The following is a 22,956-nucleotide window of genomic DNA, read 5'->3' on the forward strand; positions in this document are numbered from 1 at the left end:
TTTTAAATTAAAGCATTGGGGTGGCACTGGTTAATCAAATTGTGCAGGTTTCAAGTGTACAGTGCTATGATACATCATCTGTGTACTACATTGTGTGCCCACTGCCCAGAGTTGTCCCTTCTTCCGTTTTAAGAAACGTGAACGACCACAGAATTCTACCACGTGCTTGTTCACTTGTGTCCCTTCCCGGTGTGGGCGAGCCTCTTCCTGCTGAAAATGATAACCTCGAAGGAAAGAGAAAAAGTTCCATCTCTTTTCTGTTCTTTCTTGCTCATCAGGAAGCCCCAAGCAGACCGTGCAGGCAGAATGTGTACATATGAAGACGTGAAATAAAAACAGTTGAGTTCGTTTTGTGGGGCATTTCCACTTTCTGGTAAGAATGAAACATGTTTGCATATACAGGCAAAACGCAAACTGTGTCATTTCAGAAACTCTGCATACAAGTTAAACGCTCTCATATTTGCATTTAAAATGGCATTGCACCATATAAAGATACGCGGCGAAATTCATGTTCATAGTTTTGAATTTTAATTTTTTTTTACTTAACATATGAACTAGCAAACAAAAAAAAAACCACCATGAGAAGTTGAGAAGTCATCAGAAAAACTGCAGCAGAAAAGAAAAAGCTTTCTATCTTAATACTGTTACTGCCACTTCTCCCTCTTGCTTTGAACGAGGGGCCCTGGGCTTCCCTTTGGCACCCGGCCCCACTGATGATGCACTGGGCCCCCGCTGTCACCAGCTATGCATGTTACTGTGTTTTCAAGCTTATGCAGCGGCAAAGAGGTGGAGCTCCAGGAAGTCTCACTCACTTCTGGCGGGATGCAAAATGGTACAGGACTTCAGCCATCAGTTTGGCAGTTTCTTATGAGGTTATCTACACGCCCCCCCAAAACCCAGCGATCCCACTCCTAGGTATTTATCTAAGCACAATGAAAACTCATATTCACACAAAAGCCTGTATGTTAATATGTATAGTGGCTTTATTCATGAATACCCCAAACTAGAAACAACCCCTTGTCCTTCAACTGGGAAATGGATACACAGACCTCGGTGCATCTGGGCAGTGACATAGTCCTCAGCAGTAAAACATAGCTGCCCACAGACACGCAGCCATGATGCGGTTGGACCCCAAGCGCCTGTGCTGAGCGAAAGAAGCCAGCCCTCAAAGGCCCTCACTATATGATTCCCTTACAGGACACTCAGGAATGGGCCAGCGTTTAGGGAAGATAACAGATGAGGGGTTGCCAGGGGCTGGGGAATGGAGGAAGCGTGTGACACCAGCAAGGCCTCGGGAACTGTAGCGATGCTGGAAATAGTCTGTGTCCCCCATCGTGGCGATGGTTACGTGACTGTGTTTGTCTCTGAAAACTCACAGAGCCGTACAACCACACGGATACATTTTGCTGCGTCTAAGTTACATCTTAATTTTTAAAAGCTCCTGCAAATTTGCCAGCCCCAAAATGGAGCCCCCGTGGTGGTTCTGCAGGCCAGAAGTCTCGAGTGATGGACCGGAACTCGGAAGCAGGGCAGAGGGGAGAACAAAGGGACTTTGCCCCTCTGGGCCCCTGGGAATTACGCTGTGGTTTTCCTGGGTACCGAGGATGAGCCCACTACAGACAGCCCTGGGGGTCTCCCTTGCTAAACAATTGTAGAAGGACCTGTGGATGGGTGGGTGGGCGGGGTTTAGGGTGCCTGGCTGGGCACCCGTTTCCTCTCCCACCCTATGTCCTCAATTGCCAGCAGAAGCAGCAGCTGTCGGGGCTCCTTGCCTGCCTGCACTGGGCTGATTACAGGCAGAATGGATTGATCGGTGTTGACAGCGAGCTATTCATCCATCTAGTTAATTATGCCAACTAATTTTCAACGTAATTGCATGTCTCAGGTCACTGGGTAATGAGACTGTACAATTTTCATGCCGCTGCAGGCTTGGATGGGGGAGGGAGAGGGTGGCAGCTGCTCTGAGAGGCCGCACCCTGTCCCTCCAGGCACCCTGTCCCTCCAGGGTCCTGGGCCCCCAGCCCTTGGCTGCCCCCAGACAAGCTCTGCTGCACAAACTGGCCTCTGCCCCAGGAGCTCTCAGCCATCCACTCACCTAACAAGCCTTGATTGAGTGCCGACTCCCTGCCAGCCCCAACCTGGGATAGGCACTGGGTGGAGAGGTCCAAAAAGCTAAGCCATGACTTGGGTGACCCCCTTCTCCCATCCCAAACTGCCCACAGTCTACAGAAGGGGATTCTCACTTAAACCAGCCATTATGATACAGTCCAAATTCAGGTCATGCATCTTAAGCAGGGACATCGCAGGAGCGACGCTGTGCTCTCCTTTTGTCACTTCCTATCAAGTGGCTCGAGCTTTCGGTGTGTCCCGTTGTGGATGAGGACGCCTCTGACCGCTTAACTAGGGTGGTGTCTGACAGGCTCCTACGCTGTAAACTTTCAACTGCATCGGCCATTGTGAAAAGCTCAGAAAGAAACACTGGGGCTGCCTTAGGCTAAAACGCGGAGCAGATATAGGGCAAGGCTGGGTCACGTATTGCCCGGGCCTTCTCCCTTAGATCTCACGCCCTTTGGGGTTCATCCCGTGAAAGAGGCAGAAGGTCCAGTGGTTAGCAGGTGGACTCCAGGACCAGACCACCCGTGTGTAGGTCCCAACACTGCCACTTGCTGGCCAGGTGACCTTGGGCAAGTTAGGTACCCGACCTCTGTGCTGCAGTTTCCTTCGTCCATGAGAATTGGTAGTAGCACAGACTCATGGGGCTGCTGTGAGCATTGAGTGAGTTAACATGTGCAAGGCGCTGAGAAGAACACCGGGTACACTGGACATGTCCCATAAAGGTCAGCTGTTGCTATGTGCACAGAAAGATGAAGCCCAGGGAAGTTACCTCCCCAAGGTCACATAGTATCGCAGGCACAATCTGAACGCAGCTGTGCTGGTTCTGACGGCATGGAGGCTTTGTTGCCACTGTACATTCTAGGGATGAAATGCCGTGGGGGAGATGAGACAGAGCCCCCAGCACCTGGCAGGCGCAGAGGAGGAATTGTCAGGGAATGCAGGTGGGAATCACGAGAGACCTTGAAGTCTTGAGAAATGTTCGAGTGAGTTGAGGAGGTGGAGGCAACGATTCCTTGCTGAGCGGAGGGGCTGAACGAAGGCAGGGGACTGACTGGACCTCCCCCGTGGGTGAGGGTCAGTAGCCCCCTAGGCCAGCATTCTTCGGTCTCGGCACTCTCGGATCTGGGACCAGGTGGTTCTTGTCAGCTGTCCCCTGCGTTGTGTGAAGTAGCAGCATCCCTGGCTCACACCCACTTGGTGATGGTAGCATGACCCTGAGTGTGACAACCAAAATGTCTCCGTGCCCCCTGGATGGGAGGAATCAACTGCCCTAATAAAGGAAACCCCAGCCCCACTCATTTGCTCCTAGGAGCCTGTCTTCTCCTTTTCCTCTTTATCAGATGCACTCAAGAGCAGAAAAGACTCCACGTTAGGCCACAACACAAGACAGAGAAGACAAATCCTTCACAATGCTCAGTTCCTGGAGGTAACAGGTCCTCCGAAGGTGTGGCAGCAGCTGGCCGGCCTTCCTGGTGCAGACACACAGTCCTGGGTGGGGGAATTTGTTATGTCAGTCAGCGGACCCAGCAGGAATGGTGACACTTCACAGGGCTGGGGCTACAGGGGAGAAGAGGGACCACACTGGGGAGACTCTCTGGCCAGCCATGTGACTTTGAGGACAGTCACTTCCCCTCACTGGGCTGCAGTTCACCCATTAGTAGGCTGGGGCACTTGAAATATGTCCAAGATTCCTTGCAGATAAGAGGGTGGTTCCCAGCTCCCAGTAAAGAGCCCTGTGATCAGCCCTGGCTGGCGTAGCCCAGTGGATTGAGCTCGGGCTGAGAACCAAAGCATCGCAGGTTCGATTCCCAGTCAGGGCATATGCCTGGGGTGCAGGCCATGACCCCCAGCAACTGCACATTGATGTTTCTCTCTCTGTCTTTCTCCCTCCCTTCCCTCTCTAAAAATAAAATCTTAAAAAGAAAAGAAAATTTATATATATACAAAAAAAGAGCCCTGTGATCAATTAATAATGTCTGCCAGGAGCGCAGGAATGGGGGGTTAGTAGAGACAGCACACACACTCGATGCATGCTGTCTAGTCTAAAGGACTCGACTAGAGTCTTGGCATGGCATTGAGGGGACAATAGGAAGAGAGAGCTTATTACGTCTGTCCTCTTGAAGGTTCCAGGTATTGTGATGAAGAGATAAAATAGAATAAAGGAAAGGTTTATCCAAGGTCATGAGCTGAATTCCTCCAATGTCCTTTACAAGAGGAGAAGAAATTCTCTTAAAATTCCTTTTATTTGGACTGTGCTTTTGAAAATACTACTCTGCTACTGGACTGAGCCACTTGGGCCATGGCTTTGGGGAGGCCACCAATGCTTTTAGCAATTTTCCTCCAAACAGCAGATATGCCACAGAGAGCCCTCGCTCCTCCTATACCGGCTGTTTGAAGGCTGCACAGCCCTCGGTTTGCAGCACAGCTGTCTTAGCAGATGTTGGCCGTGCCCTGCTGTTCTCCTGTTGGCACTCGTCACTCCCACCTTCTCCCCCTGTTCACACCTGTGCCTCCACCTGCAGGCTTCCTCCAGCTTCGTGGCTGTGCGCGGCGAGCCCACAGGGCAGGCCGGCAGAGTGGGGAACCCATGGGGCTCCGGGAACAGCCCTAGACCGTCAGCAAATGGAGGCTGGTAGATAAAGTCTGTGGCTTTCTCTACCTTCGGGTAATAATAATCTGAGATGTGCTCTACACCATCTCCCAGAGGCCCTGGCAGGACTGCACCCCAAGTCCTCCCACAGGGGTTCATAGCCCCACAGGGGTGACCTGCTCGTCAACACGCCCAAGAATAGCTCCCGCCCCTTCCTGCCCCACTGTCCCCTCCCCTGTCTGTGCTTCTTGGGATCATCTCCTCCCGATTGGCAACCTTCGTATCTGCAGGTCCCTCATCCGTGGGTCCTTATCTGTGGTTCACCCATCTGCAAATTCAACCAACCACTGATGAAGCGGTTTCAAAAAAAGATAGAAAAATGTGACATTGTTTCTGACTATGTAAGTTAGGCCTACAATGGGTGCTTCTGTACTGAACATGGACAGACTTTTTTCTTGTCTTTATTCCCTGAATAATACAGGATAGCAACTATTTACATAACATTTGCATTGTTGTGGGTACTAGAAATAACCTAGGGATTTAGAGTGTAAAGGAGGGACATTGTGCCGATGTTATATGCAAATGCTACCCCATTTCACATAAGGGGCTTGAGCATCTGAGGATTTTGGTATCTGTGGGGGTCCTGGAACAAATCCCCTATAGGTACAGGGGGATGACTGCACTTGAATCCCAGTCTCAGAGTCTGTTTCCGGCAGAACCCAATCAAAGACAGTCAGGACTGTAGATATCGCATTCCATTGCTGTGGAATTGACCATGACCTCATCTGGAAAGAAAATGTGGCTTCTCCCTTGGGAGTTCCCATACTTCAGACGTACTCGCTGCCACCTGCCCCTCCGGCGGCAAGACAGCCGGATCCCGTGGGTCCGATGGCCCAGACTCAGCGGCAGGGTCCTCTCAGCGCTGGCCCCAGACCTGGGGCCTTGGGGCTCTTGGGGCTCTGTTCAAACACGACCACGGAAATCACATACAGGAAAGAGATGGGAAAGAAGAGCTTTTTCAGAGGACAGGGAGGACCGGGAACTTGGGTGTTACCAAGAGAAAGGTGCAGCACCTGGCCTGCATCCAGCTTCCCTGCTCACACAGGTTGGAAGGCAGATCCCGGGGGCAGCCTGGCCCCCACAGGGACATCTTGGTCTTTGAGGCAGTCGGTGTTTGTACTGAGGAGCACATGAGGGGACCCGGCACAGGGAGGGTGGTGCTGGGGGAGGACCCCGGGTTTGTAATGCAGACCGAGGGTCTCCAGGACAGTTGTGCAACAAGCAAGCGGAAACACGGCTCGCCGAGGCCTCCCACTGCTGCTGGGAGCGGGGAGTCTCCCAGGCTGAGTGTGCCAAGGTGTGGCTGAGCCAGCCCCCTGGCCCGCGGGCAGGGCAGGTGTCTCTCAGGGGTGTGCCAACCCCTGCTTGCAGCTGGCGATCTCCGTGAAGCACTGGGCAGGACAGACAGTGGGAAATCACTCCCTTGGAGCGGGTGTGAGGGTGGAAGGGAGCCCTGGACGCCAGGTGCACACCAGTCCTGAGGTCTGAGTGCCTTCCAGGAGGCCAGGGGCTCTGCTCCTCCTCAGTGGTGTGGCCTGCTTGCCCCTGATACCAAGAACAGCTGGGGTGCCAGCCTCCCCACCACGCCTCAGGGGCAGGGCGGCATGAGCCGGGCCAGGCACATGGGCAAGATCCGCAAACGCCTGGAAGATGTCAAGAGCCAGTGGGTCCGGCCGGCCAAGACGGACTTCAGCGACAACGAGAGCGCCCGGCTGGCCACAGACGCCCTCTTGGACGGGGGCCCCGAGGCCTACTGGGAGGTCCTCCGCAAGGAAGGCGAGGTGGACTTCCTGTCCTCCGTGGAGGCCCAGTACATTCAGGCCCAAGCCCAGGGGCCCCCCTGCACTCCGGAGACCCCAGGAGGCGCCGAGGCAGGAACCAAGGGACTGGACTCCTGCTCGCTGCAGTCGGGCACCTACTACCCTGCAGCCTCGGAGGGCAGCGAGCCTGCTCTGCTGCACACCTGGGCCTCGGCCGAGAAGCCCTACCTGAAGGAAACGGCCAGCGCCACCGTGTACTTCCAGATGGACAAGCACAACAACATCCGAGACCTCATCCGCCGCTGCATCGCTCGGACCAGCCAGGTAGCGGTGGCCCAGCCTGGGTCCCCTTGGCCACGGGCGGGGAGGAATGGGGGCTGGTGGAGAAGAGAGAGGGGGGTGTGTCCCATTCTAAGTGATGGAGTCAGGGATGCCACTTCCTGCCTTACCAGGGGTCACTGACTTCCTGAATCTGTCTGTCGTAGCCTGGGCCCCGGCTGCCACCCCTCCCCCGCTCACCGAGACCCCCACAATGGCTTCCTGCCTGGCCCTCATCTTCCATCTCCACCCACGGCCACCCGGGCTCTATGCTGCTGGCTCACCTCTTCTGTACTTCACGTCTAACTTAGTCCCTTTTCTGCCCGGCCACCCGTGCGTGCAGGCACTCCACAGCCACTTGTGCACCGACAGGGCTGAGCAAAGTCAGAGAGGACAGGGGACAAGTGTGTGCCCCAGTGGTGAGGCCCCTTCGTTTGGAAGCAGGGAGGCGAGGCACCAGGCCTGGCCTGGGAATCCTGGCCTGGGAATCTTTTCTTCCTGAAAAGAGGGCTCTGGGTCCTGAGAGGGAGCAGGCATCCGACAGGCAAAAACCAGGGAGGGTGAGGGGGCCCAGGCAGAAGGAGCAGGGCCCTCGAGGGCCCGACCACAGAGCACGGTGGGTCTGAGGGTCTGCATGTCACTCGGCACTGAGTGGCGGGAGGTGGGAGAGGAACGGGAGAGGTTGGGAGCCTTGCTAAGGGGTTTGCTCTTCCCACTGCGGGCGACTGGGAGCCACTGAAGGTCTCAGCAGGGGTCACAGCCCACTGTCAGGGACAGCCTGGAGCTGGGAATCTGGCCCCCCTGGCATCTCTGTGGGAGCAGCGTGTTCTTAAGCCCGTGTGTGTGTGTGTGTGTGTGTGTGTGTGTGTGTGTGTGTGTGTGTGTGTGTGAGACGATCTCTGCCTGCAAAGGCCTGACAGGCAACAAACTGGGTGAAGTTCCTGGGGCCCTCGGGCCAGAGGGAGTGGCGGGGTCTGTGGCCCAAGGAGACCCACCCAAAGAGGTGGCCACAGCTCAGCCCCGACAGAGCCAGGTCTCCGGCCTGCCTGCTAGGAGGAGCTGGCCCTCCTTATGTCTAGGTGAGATCTAGTGTGTAAGCCTGGTCTCAAATTCATAACATGTTGTGTCGGTGAAAGAAAGGACATCAGCAGCCTCGGGCGCAGAGGCGAGGGGGCGGGGGCTGGGGAGGGGGGGCACAGGGGAAGGAGAGGGACTCAGCAAGAGGATGATGTTTCACAGACTGGCTTCTTTCCAGGGAGGGTCACTCACCCTGTGAGCAGCAGCTTCGGCTAGGAATTTCCCCAGCACCAGGGGTCCCGGCCCCGGCCCGGGGGAGATCCCTGAACTTCCTGCTCACGCAGAGAGACCAGAGCCAGCACACCTGGAAACAGGCCCTGGAGCTGGAAGGGACCTTAGTCCCGGGTGGACTCTGAGGCCTGGGGAGGCTGAGGGACTTGCCCTGGGTCGGGTCGTGGGGCCAGCCCCAGCCCCACGCAGGGAGGGCCGGCATTCCTGGCTGCCTGCCTCGGACCACCTGTCCATTACTATTGCCGCCCGCCCCGAAAACACGAGATGCTGCTCTGAAGCAGCCCAGCGACGTGAAAAGTCCACAATGCACCCATGTTACCTCTTGTTTAAATTTTCTGTAACTCCACCCCCCCCACTCTTTACACTTAACCTTCCCACCCCTGGGGGGGGGGGGTTTCTGGAGCCTGCTGATTCACACAGTGTTAAACTTGGGACCCCCGAAAAAAAAAGGCTTAAGTATCTGATTTTTTGAGTTCTTTTCAATGTGACCAAATTTTTAAATCCAAGTGATGAGAGACAAAGACAGGCATGGGGCATCTGTACAGACGACATCTCTTCCCCGGGAGTCCGTTCTCGCCTGTCCGCTGCTCTGGGAGGGCGGAGCGGGCTTCTAGCCCGTGCTCGAGGGTCGTTTTGTGCGCCTGGGGTAGAAGCAGCTACCACTGGCAGCAGGCAGCCACTTACGGCCCGTGACCCAGGGCACCAGGAACTCCTGACCACGTTCCAGTCACGGCACCTGGAATCCGCCAGCCAGGCCGGCAAGGCAGAGCAGAGCCTGAAGCCCCCTTCCCTCCCGGCAGCTCCCTGCCACCTGCCCTGGGAGGGAGGGGAGGAGCGGGGAGGAGGGCAAAGGGGGAAGGGAGCAGAGCGGAGGAATACACTCGTGGGTGGCACCCTGGAGCTTGAGCAACCCTCCGTGCCTGGAAGTGGACCGGAGGTGACTAAGGCAGGTCTCACGAACAGGTGGCCTCTGAGCCGAGTCCCGAGGGCTGAGTAAGCGTTTGCCAGGCAGAGAGGGAAGGGAGAGGAATTCCAGGCCTAGGGAGCCTCAAACAGCAAGGTTGGGTGTGAGGGGACTCACTCGAGGGTCTAGGAGGTGGGAACACACTGGCATCCATCTGGTTGGACAGAGCTCGTTGACTTGGGACCTCAAGGAGTGATGAGGGTGGGGACACCGATCAGAGGCTGGCGGGGCTAGACGCGGCTGGGCCTTCTGCCTGGGGCTAAAGAGTGAGCGGCAGTTCTTGGCTCTGAAGTGTGCCTGACGTCTGCTTCGGCCGGGTGCAGCCAGCCACGCAGATGGGGAGGCGGAGGTGTGCACATGCTGTCCCTAGAAGCAGGAGGCACGGCGAGCCACGCAGGGCCACACGGGACGCACCAGGGTGGTCAGCAGACAGGACAAACAAGGGGAACGGATGGGCAGAAAAGCCTTTGTCTGGGTTTTGCAGGAACCACAAAGCAGAGCGCAGTGAACAGTGTAAGACTGGCTGGACAGAATCATATGGGCACGCTCTGGGCTCTGGGTGGCCCCGAGCCATCCAGGACCTGGCCCCGGGTGATTAAGGGCAGGGGTACATGCCGGGTGAGAGCTCAATAAGGGGGGCAGTCGGAGTACTGGCTCTGCATGGCTTGGTTTGCGTCTCAGAGACGTGCTCCTAGGCAAGGTGCTGGCTGTGTCTAGAAATCTGCTGGCTCTGGGAGGTCAGGCATCATAAAATGTGAAAACCAAAAGCTTGGATGAGTGCACTCTCCAGGTGTGGCCACGGATCCTGAGTTGCTTTCACGCAGGCCCTTTTTAACCTCCTGTCTGTGCGAGGCCAGTCTACAACGCCTTTGTGCACTTCCACCCAGACCACGTACAACGACGGCAGATCGCCGCAGACGCAGACGGGCAGCGCAAGCTGTCTGGGAAGCCAGACGCCACAGAGATTCACGCCGCCGCGAGACGGTGCCACTCGGCTCGCTGCGTTCTGCTGTGGTTCTGGAAGATACAGTTCTTTTTCATCAAAGTGGTTATTTAGGTTGAACACGTAATGGGCTTACTGTTGTTTTAAGTAACTAATCTTAGTTATTTATCAATAACCATAAAGTAAACATTTTTAAACATCCTCTGTTTTAGTTTCTAGTACGACAAATAACCACAGCTTTAATGCACATGAACCAAAGCTCTTTGGAATCCTCAGTAACTTTTTAAGAGCGTGAAGGGGTCCCGAGAGCAGAGAGTTGGAGAACTTCGGCAGGCAAGCTTCCTCTGCTCACCCAACCCTCTCTCCCTCTCCCTCTCCCTTTCTCTGGGCAAGAAATACAGATTCGCTGTAGAAAGAAATTCGAATGAGCCCTCTGGGAGGCTGGGTGGGTGGAGGAGAAGAGCCAGGAGGAGGAAGTTCCCCACCCCCACGGGTCAAGGACTGCCTTTTTGGGCTGAGCCCCTGCCCTGGATGGGCTGTGTCCCCCTCCCCCCAACACACACCCATTACTAGGTCAGTGCCAGCTGGTCCGAGAGAGGTGGGCAGAGGGCAGAGGGAGGAGGGTCTAGGGCCAGGCAGGGACAGAGGAAGGCCACCTGAGCAGACACTCTCAGGGAAACAAGGTGACTCCCTACGCAGCTGGGAGGCTCTACTGACAGACATCCTAGGGGGGAGAGAATTGTCTCTCTTGTCGAGAGCTTGGCAGAGGAGGCACTTGTCTGTCAGTGGAGAGGACTGAGGGGTCACTGGTGTCATAAACGTGTACAGGCGCTTAGTCCTGCCGCAGCAGGGCACGGTCCCCCAGGGTCGTGCGTCCCCCGGGGTCATGCAGCTGGCTGTGAGAACACCTTCGTGGACTTCCAACCCCGGGTGAGTGGCTTCTCGGCAGGCCCCCGCCCCGTCCAGACACCGCACACCAACGGAGCCGAAGGGAGGCTCCGAGTGGGTGCCAGCCACCTCCTCGCCTGTCGCTGTGAAGGGAGGAACGTGGCTGTTACTGGTGCTGTTGAAGGAAAACGATCACTGTGGTCCACCAGTCAGTCGTGACTGCCGCATGGAGCTTTGTGCTTATCTCTCTGCACACTGCCCTCCCTCACGGGCAACCTGGAGGATGTCCGCTGTTTTGTGCTGTGCGTGCGTGTTTATCTAATTCACTCATTGTTAATACGTGTTCGTGGAGCATGTGTTGCGCAGCAAGTTTTATTTTAACATTTTGTCCGGTCTTACAGTTCCTCAATCAGCATGATAATTGTCATAATAATGGACTCATCAGTACACCACAGTTTAAGTATTAGGAAGTGTTGGGGTGGTCGGTGATGCAGGGGCTGGGAAGGAATTCACGAAGAGGGAAAAGTGCAGAGGGGAAAGGTTTCGTTTTTACCTTTCCAAGGGAGGGAAAGGGCTGGGCGGGGACACCATGCACCTGCCCCACCAGCCCCCGCACCAGCCCTGAGGGGCTGTGGGGCTGTGAGTTTTTTATTGGGCAACGGGGTGGCTGCAGAGCGGAATGTTTCAGCCGGGCTGAGACCTGTCACAATGTTATCTTCGGGCGCAGGGTCTGGGTGTCTGGTCAGGGCGGCCTGGTGTGCTGTCCCGTTTCCGGTCTGCCCAGTTTCGCGTGTGTTCCCGGAGCCTCTGTGCCTTCAGGGCACTTCCAGGAATTTTCTAGTCCTGAGGATAGAGGCTCATAGAGCAATTACGGTCAGTCATGCTTGGGGTTCTTGCTGGCTCTGGGAGAGAGGGCCTGAGAAAGTGGCTTTTATCTGAGTGGGAGGGACTCCTCGTTGGGTGACAAGAAAAGTCTAGTTCTGCTCCAGCCCCACTGTGCGGGGGTTTCCCACACCACCAAGCCCTTCTCTGACACCAGCTGGGCGCCCTGGTGCCGATTCAGCTCACGCCAATCCCAGCGGGACCTGTGCTTCGGACCAGCCAGCCACAGGCTGGAGATTCCACTGCCCTCTTCTTTGGGTTTGATTGAATTCCCAGAGCGGCTCACAACACTCATAGAAACATTTTAGTTACTAGACAACCGATGTATTACAAAAGGACATAACTCGGGAAATTTCAGATGGAAGGGACGCTTAGGGCAGGTACGGGAAAAGCCCAAGCCCTCTCCCCCAGCCCGGCACTCACCCCAAATCTTCACATGTCCCCCAACCTGGAAGCTCTCTGAACCCATCCTTCTGGGCCTTTCTGGAGGGTTCATCACATACATACGGTTGATTGTATCATTGGTGATTGATCCAACTCCCAGCCCCTTGTCCATCTCAGGGGCTGGGGGCAGGGGGAGGGCGGAGGTGGGGCTAAAAGCCACAACCCTCAAATCACAGAGTGGGGTCTTCTGGTGCCCAGCCCCACCTTCAAGTTTGGTGCATTGTTAAAGATGCCGTCACTGCCCTCATCACTCAGGACATTCCAAGGGCTGTCGGAGCTTGATGCCAGCCACAGGATTAAGACAAAATATGCGTTTTTATTATAAATTACAGTATCACAGAAAGTAACCCCAAACAGGCACAAGAGGAGGAACATGCATTGACATCCACAGTGGAAAAGTCAAGGGTAGGGCTGGCTTCGGTCATGACTGAGGTCAGAGGTTTGAATGATGCCACGGCGATCCGTCCCCACTTCTGGGCCTTTCTTTCTCCAGGGCTGGCTTCGTTTTCAGGCAGGCTGTCCCCACATGGTGGCAAGATGCTGCCAGCCGCTGTAGTCTGCAGCCTGCTAGCTAAGCAACCCCAGGAGAAAGAATGTCTCTTTTCCCCAAGAGTCCCAGCAGAAGTCCTAGGCTGGCTCTCATTAGAATACTTCATTCAGATCGCGTGGCCACCCCTGTGCCAATCTCTGTGGCCAGTGGGGGATGCAGAGTTCTCATTGGTCTGGCCTCGGGGATGTGCCCTCCCCAAGCTCAACCCAGGGCGTGGCAGAAATCCCACCCAAACCACAACGATTATGGAGAAACGGTGATTTTTACAATTTTATTTTTCAATTGCAGTTTACATGCACTATTATTTTGTGTCGGTTCCAGGTATACAGCATTGTGGTTAGACGATCATATACTTTATGAAGCATCGCCCTGATATTTCCAGTACCCACCTGGCCCTCTATGTAGTTATTACCATGTTATTGACTATATTCCCTGTGCTGTACCTTGCATCCCTGTGACCACTCTGTAACTACTGATTTCTACTTCTAAATCCCTTCACCCTTTTCCCCCAGCCCCCCAACCCCCTTCCCCTTCCCCTCTGGCGACCATCCATTTGTTCTCCGTGTGTATGAGTCTGTTTCTGCTTCGTCTGTTTATGTATTTTGTTCTGTAGATTCCACATATAAGTGAAATCATACGGTGGAGAGGAAGTGGTTTCTTCAAGTGAGCGTGCGGTGCTGTTGTTAGAGGGAGAGGAGTGCATGCTGGGTAGGCAGGATCACAAACGTCCCTCCTCGTTGCTGGATATCTAGGGCCCCCTGCTCCTCGAGTTTCCGTTGTGATGGATGACACAGTTGCTGCTGGTGGAGCGGGACTCCCCTCACCCCACTGGCTGGTCTAGTTTGTGCACAGGTTGGAGGGGAGGTTCTCTTGGTCTGGCCAGGTAGCTCAGTGGTTACAGCATGGTCCTGATATGCCAAGGTTGTGCGTAAGACCCCTGGTCAGGGCACGTACAAGCTAAGCAGGACAACAAATCAGTGTTTCTCTCTCTCATTCTCCCTTCCTCTCTCTCTCTCTAAAATCAATAAATAATATATATATGGAGTCTCTACAAGGATTATGTTTGAGGCAAAGACTCCACAGCTTAAATACATGTGAAAACCAATGGCCACAGAGCACCTTGAGCTGCAGACGGCCGAGAACCCATGACGTTAAATCTGTCCCTCTCCTCTGAACCGGCCCGGCCACCTCCCCTTCTTCTCTTCCCCTCTCTTTGCGCTTTCCTCTCCCTTCTGCTCTGCATTCCCCATTCCAGCCAGGGGCGGAGAGGCTGGGGAGCACGGTGGGCCCGGAGGGTGAGGACCGAGGCAGGAGCCTCCTCCCCAGCAGCCCCCCGTCCCTCCCTGGAACCCAGCCCTGTCCAGCCCTCCCCCGCCCTCCCTTCCCTCTAGCTCAGCCCCCGTGGGACTGGCTCTCCCAGGCCCACTGGGACCAAGGAGGTTCGGCTGACTCTTCCGGTGTTGGACCGCTCTTCCCGGCCCAGGTGCTGGCCATCCTGATGGACGTGTTCACAGACGTGGAGATCTTCTGTGACATTCTGGAGGCGGCCAACAAGCGCGGGGTGTTCGTCTGCGTGCTCCTGGACCAGGGAGGTGTGGGGCTCTTCCAGGAGATGTGCGACAAAGTGCAGATCTCGGACCGTCACCTCAAGGTAGGGCCCCGAGGACAGCCCGAGAGGTGCCTGCATGAGAGCAACACAGGCTGTGCCATGGTAACCCCTGCCCCCCGCCGTCGATGGCTTCACGCAGTAAAGGTTTCTTTTTTTTTTTCTTAAGATTTTATTTATTTATTTTTAGAGAGGGAAGGGAGGGAGAGAAAGAGAGAAACATCAATGTGCGGTTGCTGGGGGCCATGGCCTGCAACCCAGGCATGTGCCCTGACTGGGAATCGAACCTGCGACACTTTGGTTCGCAGCCCGTGCTCAATCCACTGAGCTACACCAGCCAGGGGTAAAGGTTTATTTCTTGCTCGAAGTGTAGGCCAGGCAGCCCTCCCTCATCTTGTAGCTACATCATCAGGAGCATGTGGCCTCCTGGATTACAGTGATGGGAGAAGGGGGGCAGGAGGGTACTGCAGGAAGAAGACCTGACCTGGAAGAGATTTTCATCCCTTCCACCCACAGCCCTTTGACCTCACTTAGCTGCCTGGAGAGGCTGGAGGTGCCGTTGTCCCTGAGCCCACCCAGCAGTCGCAGGTCTCCCCATGGTCTCAGCAGTGCCCCCCCATCCCCGACTCTGAGAGCCTCAGGCTTCCCCCGCCAGTCATTTCTCCGGCCCCCCAAGGGCTCCGTGAGGACTGGGGCAGCAGACGCTGCGGGGGAGGAAGGGGACAACCCAGACCCCCCATGATTGGGGTCACAGACACGCCATTTTTTTTTTTTGCTCTGGCTGTTCTGAGCCTTCCCTCTGGCCAGCCTGGGGTCAGGGACTCAGGTCACTAAAGTCACCTGCAGGGCAGGGCTGGGCCTGCCTGACCCCTGTGGTCCAGGGGAGCCGGAACTGAGGGCTCCACGGGCACCAGGCCCTGGTCGTCTATTCTCCGCTTTTTAAAAGTTCTACCATCTCCCGCTTCCTTCTCCCCCTCCATTACTTTGGGTAACGTCAGGACAGCGAAGGCAATTTAGGAAAGTCAGCCAAGGAGAAAACTAAAATGGCCCATACTCCCGCTACCTGGAGATACCCCCCGTGTGTGTGTTGCTGAGCACCCTCCCAGACTTCGTCCAGGGCAAACGTGGACCCGTAAACACACAATCAGCGAGCGACGCCTTGGCCTCCCTCCCCGCAGAACCTTTCCGTCCGGAGCGTGGAGGCGGAGGTGTACTGTGCCAAGTCGGGCAGGAAGTTCTCGGGCCAGATCCAGGAGAAGTTCATCATCTCGGACTGGAGATACGTCCTCTCCGGGTCATACAGGTGAGCTCCGGGTTTCCACCGTGTGTGAGGCTTCACGGGGGCCAAGGCCGAGTGTGGTGCGGACCAGCCCCAGGTGCTCGGGCCCACCGGCCAGCAGCAGCCCCCAGGAGGGAGGACGGGCCCGGGCAAAAGGGGGGAGATGAGCCTCTGCCAGGAGGGCTTCAGGGTAGAGGGGCACCCAGTTCCAGTGCCTCAGTTTCCCTTGATATTACCATAAGTCACAGAATCCGCTTGTTCCCTCCTTAGCTGTCTCAGGTGTGATTATAAAACCATGCAATTTGTTTTGGGGGGTGTGTGTTCCCCATTTTATTTTCAAGTGTTTTATTTTGACATAACAATGTATTGAGATATAATTCACATACCAGATAATTCACCCATATAAAGTGTATAATTCGATCCTTTTTGTGGCATCACTTTCCTCATCTGTAAAATGGGGGGCTGGGGTAACAATACCTTCCCTTGCAGACAAAGTTTGCAAGGCATATGGCATAACTCCTAGCACATAGTAGGTGCTCACTAAATGATTGCTATTAGCCAGCCAGTCCCCTGGCAAGGCCCCGAGGGAAGGGCACAGATCTACAAGGGTGAGTCCTGAGGGGCTACCAAGCAGGCAGGCCTAGAGGGTGTCACCTTGGCTGGGGGAGGGGACGTGTTGTCCCCAAGAAGACTGGAGGGCGCCAAGACCATCTTCCTCTCACTTCAGAATGGCCAGGACTTGCTGAGCTGACACAGCATCCTAGATAAATGACAAACACCCCTCTCTGTGGCCCCCAACTGCCAGCCTCCATCCCTTCTCCCCTCCCTTGTCAGAGCATCGCCAAATTCTGCGGGACCTATAGGCGGCGCCTGGGCTAGACATGGCAGCGGCCCAGCCTACGAGTCAGACGGCTTAAGTTCCGTTCCCAGCTCTGTTTCTCAGACTCCTTGGGCTGCAGCTATCTCTTAAGTCGGAGAGACATATGTATTCTGGGATGGCGTGGCCACACCCCTTCACCAGTAAGCAGTCACTCCCCCTCAACCCCTAGCAACCAGTTGCAAGGCTGGCAAGAGGCTTATTGAGCCATTAACAAGACTTCCACATGGTTGGAACAGACAGAGAAAGAAATTCCAAAAGAGAAAATGAAGAGGGGGAAATCGTATTTTTGTTAGGGGATTTAAGCCCAGTTTTCATTAGCATCCGTCCTTCCAGAACTCACCTCCAGGGCTGGCCCGGACCTTGGTGCTGGCAAATGAAGCCCAGTTAACCTTGGCAAGCTTTGTGCCAGGCCCTGGGGCATTTCAACATTTACGTTCTTGTTGAGGGTCTTACCCCAGCACAGGCGCTGTTGCCAGGTGCTGGAGACACAGAATTCCTCTCTTCTCAAAAAACGTGGGTAAGTGGCCACGGAGGTGGGTGTCCTGTGCTCTAAGATCAGGATGAGCTAAGGAGGTGCTCTAGGGTCAGGCAGGAGGGAGCCCCCCATTCTGCTCCCAGCTCTAGGAGGTGGCAGTGGGCCCTGGAGCAAGAGAAAGATTGGGATGGGGAAGAGGGGCAGAATGAGGTGGCTGGAACAGCATGAGGAACAGCATGATACCTACCAGCACAGCCTTCTAACTGGCCCCTGAGTCTACTCCTGCCCTGACCCGTGCTACCATCTCTGGGCTTTCTCTACCCGGAACAGAAGGAGTTTTAAGCACAAACCAGATTGAATCAACCTTAAGATCCTTCCATGCTTGTCACTGACCATAGGAAAAAATCCACATTCTGACCACGGTCTCCGTCTCAGTGAGAGTCTCCTTCCCCCTCCACCATGCTGCAAACACACTGGCCTCTTCCCAGACTTTCCACGCTCTTTCACGCCCCAGAGCCTTTGCACTTTCTGTTCATCCCTCTGCTGGAGAGCTCATCCCTGTTGTCTCCATCCTGCCAACTGACCTTGCAGGTGGCGGCTTCTAGGCCATGCCCTAGAGAACCTCTCTGTGGCCCTGTGTAGCCAGCATCATAAACAACATGCCGTCAGAACCTGGACTGGGTCTGATTCCCGCTCTGCGGCACCCCTGGCAGGAAGCACAGTTACCACAGTGTCTGCACATTTCATGTGAATGAGTCAGTGAAGGAAAGTCCGTGTTAGCTCCTGGCCAGCCAGGGCGGCTGGAGGAACAAAGTTTTTCAAACTGTGCATCACTGTCCACTGGTAGGGAATGAAGTCACTTAGTGGATGATGCCCAGCTTTTCCTTTTTTTAACGAAACAGAAGAGAATAAGAACACTCAGAGCACAGCGAGGTAAGGGAGGTTCTGGGATCGTTCTGTGGTTATGCATGTATTTGTGTGTGTGACTAGGCCACGGTGTACAAAGTATTCCTCCAGCGGGAGCCAAGACAAGTCTGAAGAGGAACAGGCAGGACTCGCCCCACCAGAGATCAGGGCTTGTCACGGAGCCGTCTCAGTTCGTCTCAGCTACTGCAGCTCCCTGGCAAGACAGACTGACAAATGCCACAGACGAGAGAAGCCCAGGCACAGACCACGGCGCACAGGGCAGGGCGCGTCAGGGCCGGGTGGGAGGGGGGGAAGGAACTGGAAAATAATAAGGCTCCGTGTGGAAAATCTGATTTCTGTTTCACACGTGTACCAAAAACATCCACCTCCAATAGATGAAAAGGCCTGGAATGTCAAAAACAGACTTTAAAACTCTTAGTAGAAAATGTGGGCAGTTTTTAATTATTTTTAAAGACTTTATTTATTTATTTTTAGAGAGGGGGAAAGGAGGGAGAAAGAGCACAAGAGAAACACCGATCAGTTGCCTCTCACAAGGCGCCAGCAGGTGCCCTGACCAGGAGTCGAACCGGCATGCCTTTGATCTGCAGGCCGGTGCTCAACCCACTGAGCCACACCAGCGGGGCAGATGTTTGGGTTTTTTTTTAGAATTTAGGGTGAGGATTAGCCATATGTGTTAAACAGAAACCAAAAATGCATCGATTGTAAAAGATTGCTAAATGTGCTCATATTGCAACGAAGAACCTTGGTCCGTGGAAAGACATCTTCTAGAAAGAAGAAAGTCAGATTATAAACTGGGAACAGGTTGTTATGACGCCCCGACAGCTGAGTGTCAAGAGCCACAGAGAACTCCTACGAACCGCAACAGCACAACAGAAGTGTGGGCGCGGGACCTGAGCGGGCCCTTCCCCAGGGGGACGTGTGTGAAAACACAGGACGATGACGCGGTCCACATCAGTGGGATCAGGAAAATGCAGATCAAGGCTAGAATGAGTTGCCATTTTATACCTTTTCAATGAGGAAAAAAAAAAAAAACAACAAAAAAGGAAAGGCCAAATGTTGGATTTACAGGATCTTTGATGTGGTTAGATGCAGTAATTGTTAACATGCTAGCTTTCATTTATTTTTTAAAAGATCTTATTTATTTATTTTAGAGAGAGGGGAAGAGGGGGAGAAGGAGAAACAACAGTGAGCACCTGCCCCCAAATGCGGACCCGGCCCACTACCCAGGCATGCGCCCTGCCTGGGAACTGAACCAGCGACCTTTCAGTGCATAGGCCTGTGCTCAATCCTCGGAGCCACACCAGCCCGGCCCACCAGCTTTTATTTTAGGTGGTGGGTTCATAGGTGCTAATTACATTATTTTATTTAAAATAATGGAGTAAATAGCTGCATACATGAAAATGGGCCCAGAACAGACCAAAGATAGGAGTGAGTCTCTGGCCAAAGATTGTGATTAAGTCAATTCTATGTGATTAAGGGTCAAACCCCAATAAAAATAAAATGCATTTCATACAATGGGTGCGGGATAAAAGGAAGGGTAAAAGCCAGCGCACAGGATGTTTGGGCGTGCAGAGCAAGCCAGGGGGCGTGCCTGCGTGGTGCACAGGGTGGGGTGCTCAGGTGCTACAGGGATGCTCAGGGACACAGGGGCACATGGGGATCGGGGTGCACAAGGGGCTCCGGGTGGGGCCACAGGGTGCACGAGATGCACGGACAGGGACCTGAAAAGTCACCAGGGCACCTTTGGACCTGTTTTGTCCCACAGAGCATGTAGCTGTTGGCCGAATCCAGCCTGATTCCAAACATGCGCGGGGCGTCCGATTTCTTAACATAGCCAGCAGTCCCACTGTCCCTGTCTTTGCCACCTTCCCTGTCACCTGGCTGGCCCTGGGCCCTGCATCAGCTGCTCAGCAATCTGGGGCCGTGTGGGTGGTTCCCGAGCAGGAAGTGCAGTTTAAACAAAGCCTCATTGTTCTTCTCAGGATTGCCCCAGCCTCCTGGGGGGGCCCCACCCTGCCTCCCAGAGCGGGACCCTGCCGGCGAGGCAGAGGCGGACTGGGGGATGGAGGCTGAGACTTTGGTGGGAGCTGTTTCTGCTCAGCCCTTGTGCTGTCCCTGAGGACGGCCTGCCCTCCCCTGACTATGGGCCCCCATCGCTCCCCATTCCCGGGTCCACATTACTAGGGATGCAGGAATCTCTAACCTGATGCTCTCAGTGTGTCTTCTGTGCTGTCACCAGACACTGTCAAGGGTTTTCTTTTTGTGGTGGGGGTGGGGGGTTCCCATCAGAAATCGAAAGGAATTTGGTTACATCAGGGAACCGTGAAAGGTAATACGTAAATGCCTTGGGAGTTTTGTTTTCACCGAAAACCTGCAGGTGGGCGGAGGGACAAGACCTCTGCTTGAGGGTGTCCTCTCATGGGCGTCCCAGCAAATGCACTCAACCCCTGTCCCTGTGGGCTCGCCCTGTGTCTTCTGTCCCCGCTCCGGAAGAGCGTAGGGTTCTCCCTCCCCACCCAGATTCTCACAGACCCACAGCCTCCGCCCTCCGAGGAGCAGCTGACCTCGCCAGCGGGGGCCCCCCCCGTCACCGTGTGCTGAGAAGGAGCAGGTGTTCCCACGGTCACAGGTGCAGCCACCAGTGACTAGAGGACTCGTATGAGCACAGAGTCCTGGACACCAGGACTCAGCGGGCACTCAGCGCCTGTGGGCCTCCGCAGGGGGCACTGACCTGAGGCCAGAGAGCCACTCCGGCAACGTCACCACTCCCCTGTGGGCCCTTGTGAAAGGGGCTCCACGGTCTCCCTCCAGGGCTCCCTCCAGGATGAAAGGAGGCAGCACAGCGGGGTAGCAGGCATGGGAATCCCCCTCTCATGAGTCCGGCTGTTGCCTGGAGTCGCCCCAAGGAAGGTCCCGGAGGCCCAGCGGTGGGCCCCCACCCCCAACCCCACCCCCAACCCCACCCCCACCCCCACCCCCCCCTCTCTCCTCCTTCCCACAGCTTCACCTGGCTCTGCGGGCACGTCCACCGAAACATCCTCTCCAAGTTCACAGGCCAGGCGGTGGAGCTGTTTGACGAGGAGTTCCGCCACCTCTACGCCTCCTCCAAGCCGGTGCTGGGCCTGAAGTCTCCTCGGCTGGCCGCACCCCTGCAGCCCGGAGCCGGACACAGCGCCCCACCCGGCCGCCTCAGCGGCAGCAGCCACTCCGCCAGCGACCCCTTCAGCAGCCCCTCCACGGGGAGCAACCCCCAGAACCGGAGCCTGTCCGTGTCTTCCGGGCCCGGCAGCCCCCCGGCCCCAAACCCACCTCCGCCCCCCAGGTTGCAGCTCTACCACGGCCTTTGCGGGGCCCTGAGCCCACAGGCCCGCTTCTCCCCGCGGCCCCACGACGGCCTGCCCGCCCTCTACAGCGACCTCAACGCCTGCAGGCCCCTGCGGCTGCAGTTCGGGCAGCTGGGCCTGGTGCCCAGGGTGGCCCACATCTGGAGGCCATTTCTACAGGTACCCCCTCACTTCTGAAGGGGGGCCCTGCCCCCCGCTGCCCTCCCAGGACTCCCGGGTGGCCTGGTCCAAGGGCCCCTTCAAAAACCTTGCCCCTGCTTGCCTTCGAGTGACAGGCTCTTGGACCTGTGTTTCCACATTCCCAGGCCTGAGACCATTCACTTGCCAGCCCCCACCTGTCCCTGGGTTCTCCCCTCTCTAGTCTGGCCCATGCAGCACATTCCAGAAGGTTCCAGGTGGTAGGGGGTGGAGAACTAGAGGGCAAAATCGTGACGGTAGATAGAGCCCCTTTCTCCCGTAGAGCCAGCCAGTGCTTTACTATGGCCATCCTTCGACTCTCTGTAACGTTGGAAGGGACAGATGCAGCCCATGTTTTGTGTGTGGGTAAACTGAGGCACTGAGCCACAGAGGGTGGGTGTGACCAACGTGCTCCTGTTTCCCAGTTCCCAGGAGCAGTCCGCTCCCGGGGGATGCGGGAGAGGGGGGGAAGGTCCAGGAGAAGGACCGGGAACATTCTGGATGATTCTAGGAGAGGTGGGGCAACTCCTGCTCCGCTGAGAGGTGTAATACTGGGAGTCCCTTGGCCCCATGCGTGAGGGGTAGGGCCCCAGAGCTGCCACTGTTAAGCTGTGTGGGGCCGATGGAGACTGTAGGCACAGAGACGGGGCAAGCCAGGGCACTGAGGGGACAGAGCTGGACAGGGCAGCTTGGCAGCTCAGTGTTGAGGGTCAGTCGCTTCTAGGCAGAAGCAACAAGAGCCGGGTGCAGCTGGCCTGGGAAGAGCACCCCACAAGTGGCGCCCCCCCGCCGCCGCCAGCCTGGTTCCTAAGAGACGGCGGTGAGCAGGCCCGCCCACTCCCAGCCCTCCCCGGCCCCGCCCACAGTGCATAGGGAGGATGAGCACGACCCAGACCCTTGTTGTCTGAGCCACTGAGACTGGGGGCGTCTCTCGTTGCACCGCGATCCAGCCTCGCCTGGCAGATCCAACCTTGGGACCCTCCGACACGAGGCTGGGCCATTCCTTTGGGGGACTGGGTTCCCAACAGTCCCCAGCCCTGGGCTCTCGTCCCGAGACGGCATTTCCACCAGAAGACTGGGAGGGTGTTACACACCTGGTGAGACAGCGGCTGGAGGCCAAAGCACCTCCTTGAACAAGTCTCCAGTCCTCCCAAACCCATCGGCGGTCCTGCTCGGGCGAGAGCCGCTCCTGTCTCTGCCCCGGTGGGCCTCCTCGCCAGGGGGCCCTCTGACACATCCAGTCTCTACGACGGTGTGAAATTCAACAACAGCGACGGGGTGCCCGCCGGGCACGGCGACGGACAGACACCCACATCCACATCTGTCCTGGAGAGTCCCGGAGCCAGCTGGAGGTGACGCCCACGTGAACAGCCACCACAAAGAACACGAGAGAATGGAAGATGTCATAGGATAGTCATGTGTGGGGGGCACCGTGGAATGGGGGGC

The 22,956-nt window shown here is 56.0% G+C and overlaps 1 protein-coding gene across 1 annotated transcript; it reads left to right on the forward strand.

The window, feature by feature from the left end:
- Positions 1-6,170: 6,170 nt before the first annotated feature.
- Positions 6,171-22,290, forward strand: FAM83A (family with sequence similarity 83 member A). The gene is made up of 4 exons (XM_045861241.1): positions 6,171-6,849; positions 14,306-14,473; positions 15,607-15,731; positions 20,991-22,290. Exons 1-4 carry the CDS (start codon positions 6,370-6,372, stop codon positions 21,508-21,510), a joined length of 1,293 nt encoding a protein of 430 aa, XP_045717197.1. The 5' UTR covers positions 6,171-6,369; the 3' UTR covers positions 21,511-22,290.
- Positions 22,291-22,956: the final 666 nt, after the last annotated feature.

This window comes from Phyllostomus hastatus, unplaced genomic scaffold (genome assembly GCF_019186645.2).
Source record: "Phyllostomus hastatus isolate PE091 unplaced genomic scaffold, TTU_PhHast_1.1 phas_scaffold_21, whole genome shotgun sequence".
Taxonomy (NCBI): Eukaryota; Metazoa; Chordata; class Mammalia; order Chiroptera; family Phyllostomidae; genus Phyllostomus; species Phyllostomus hastatus.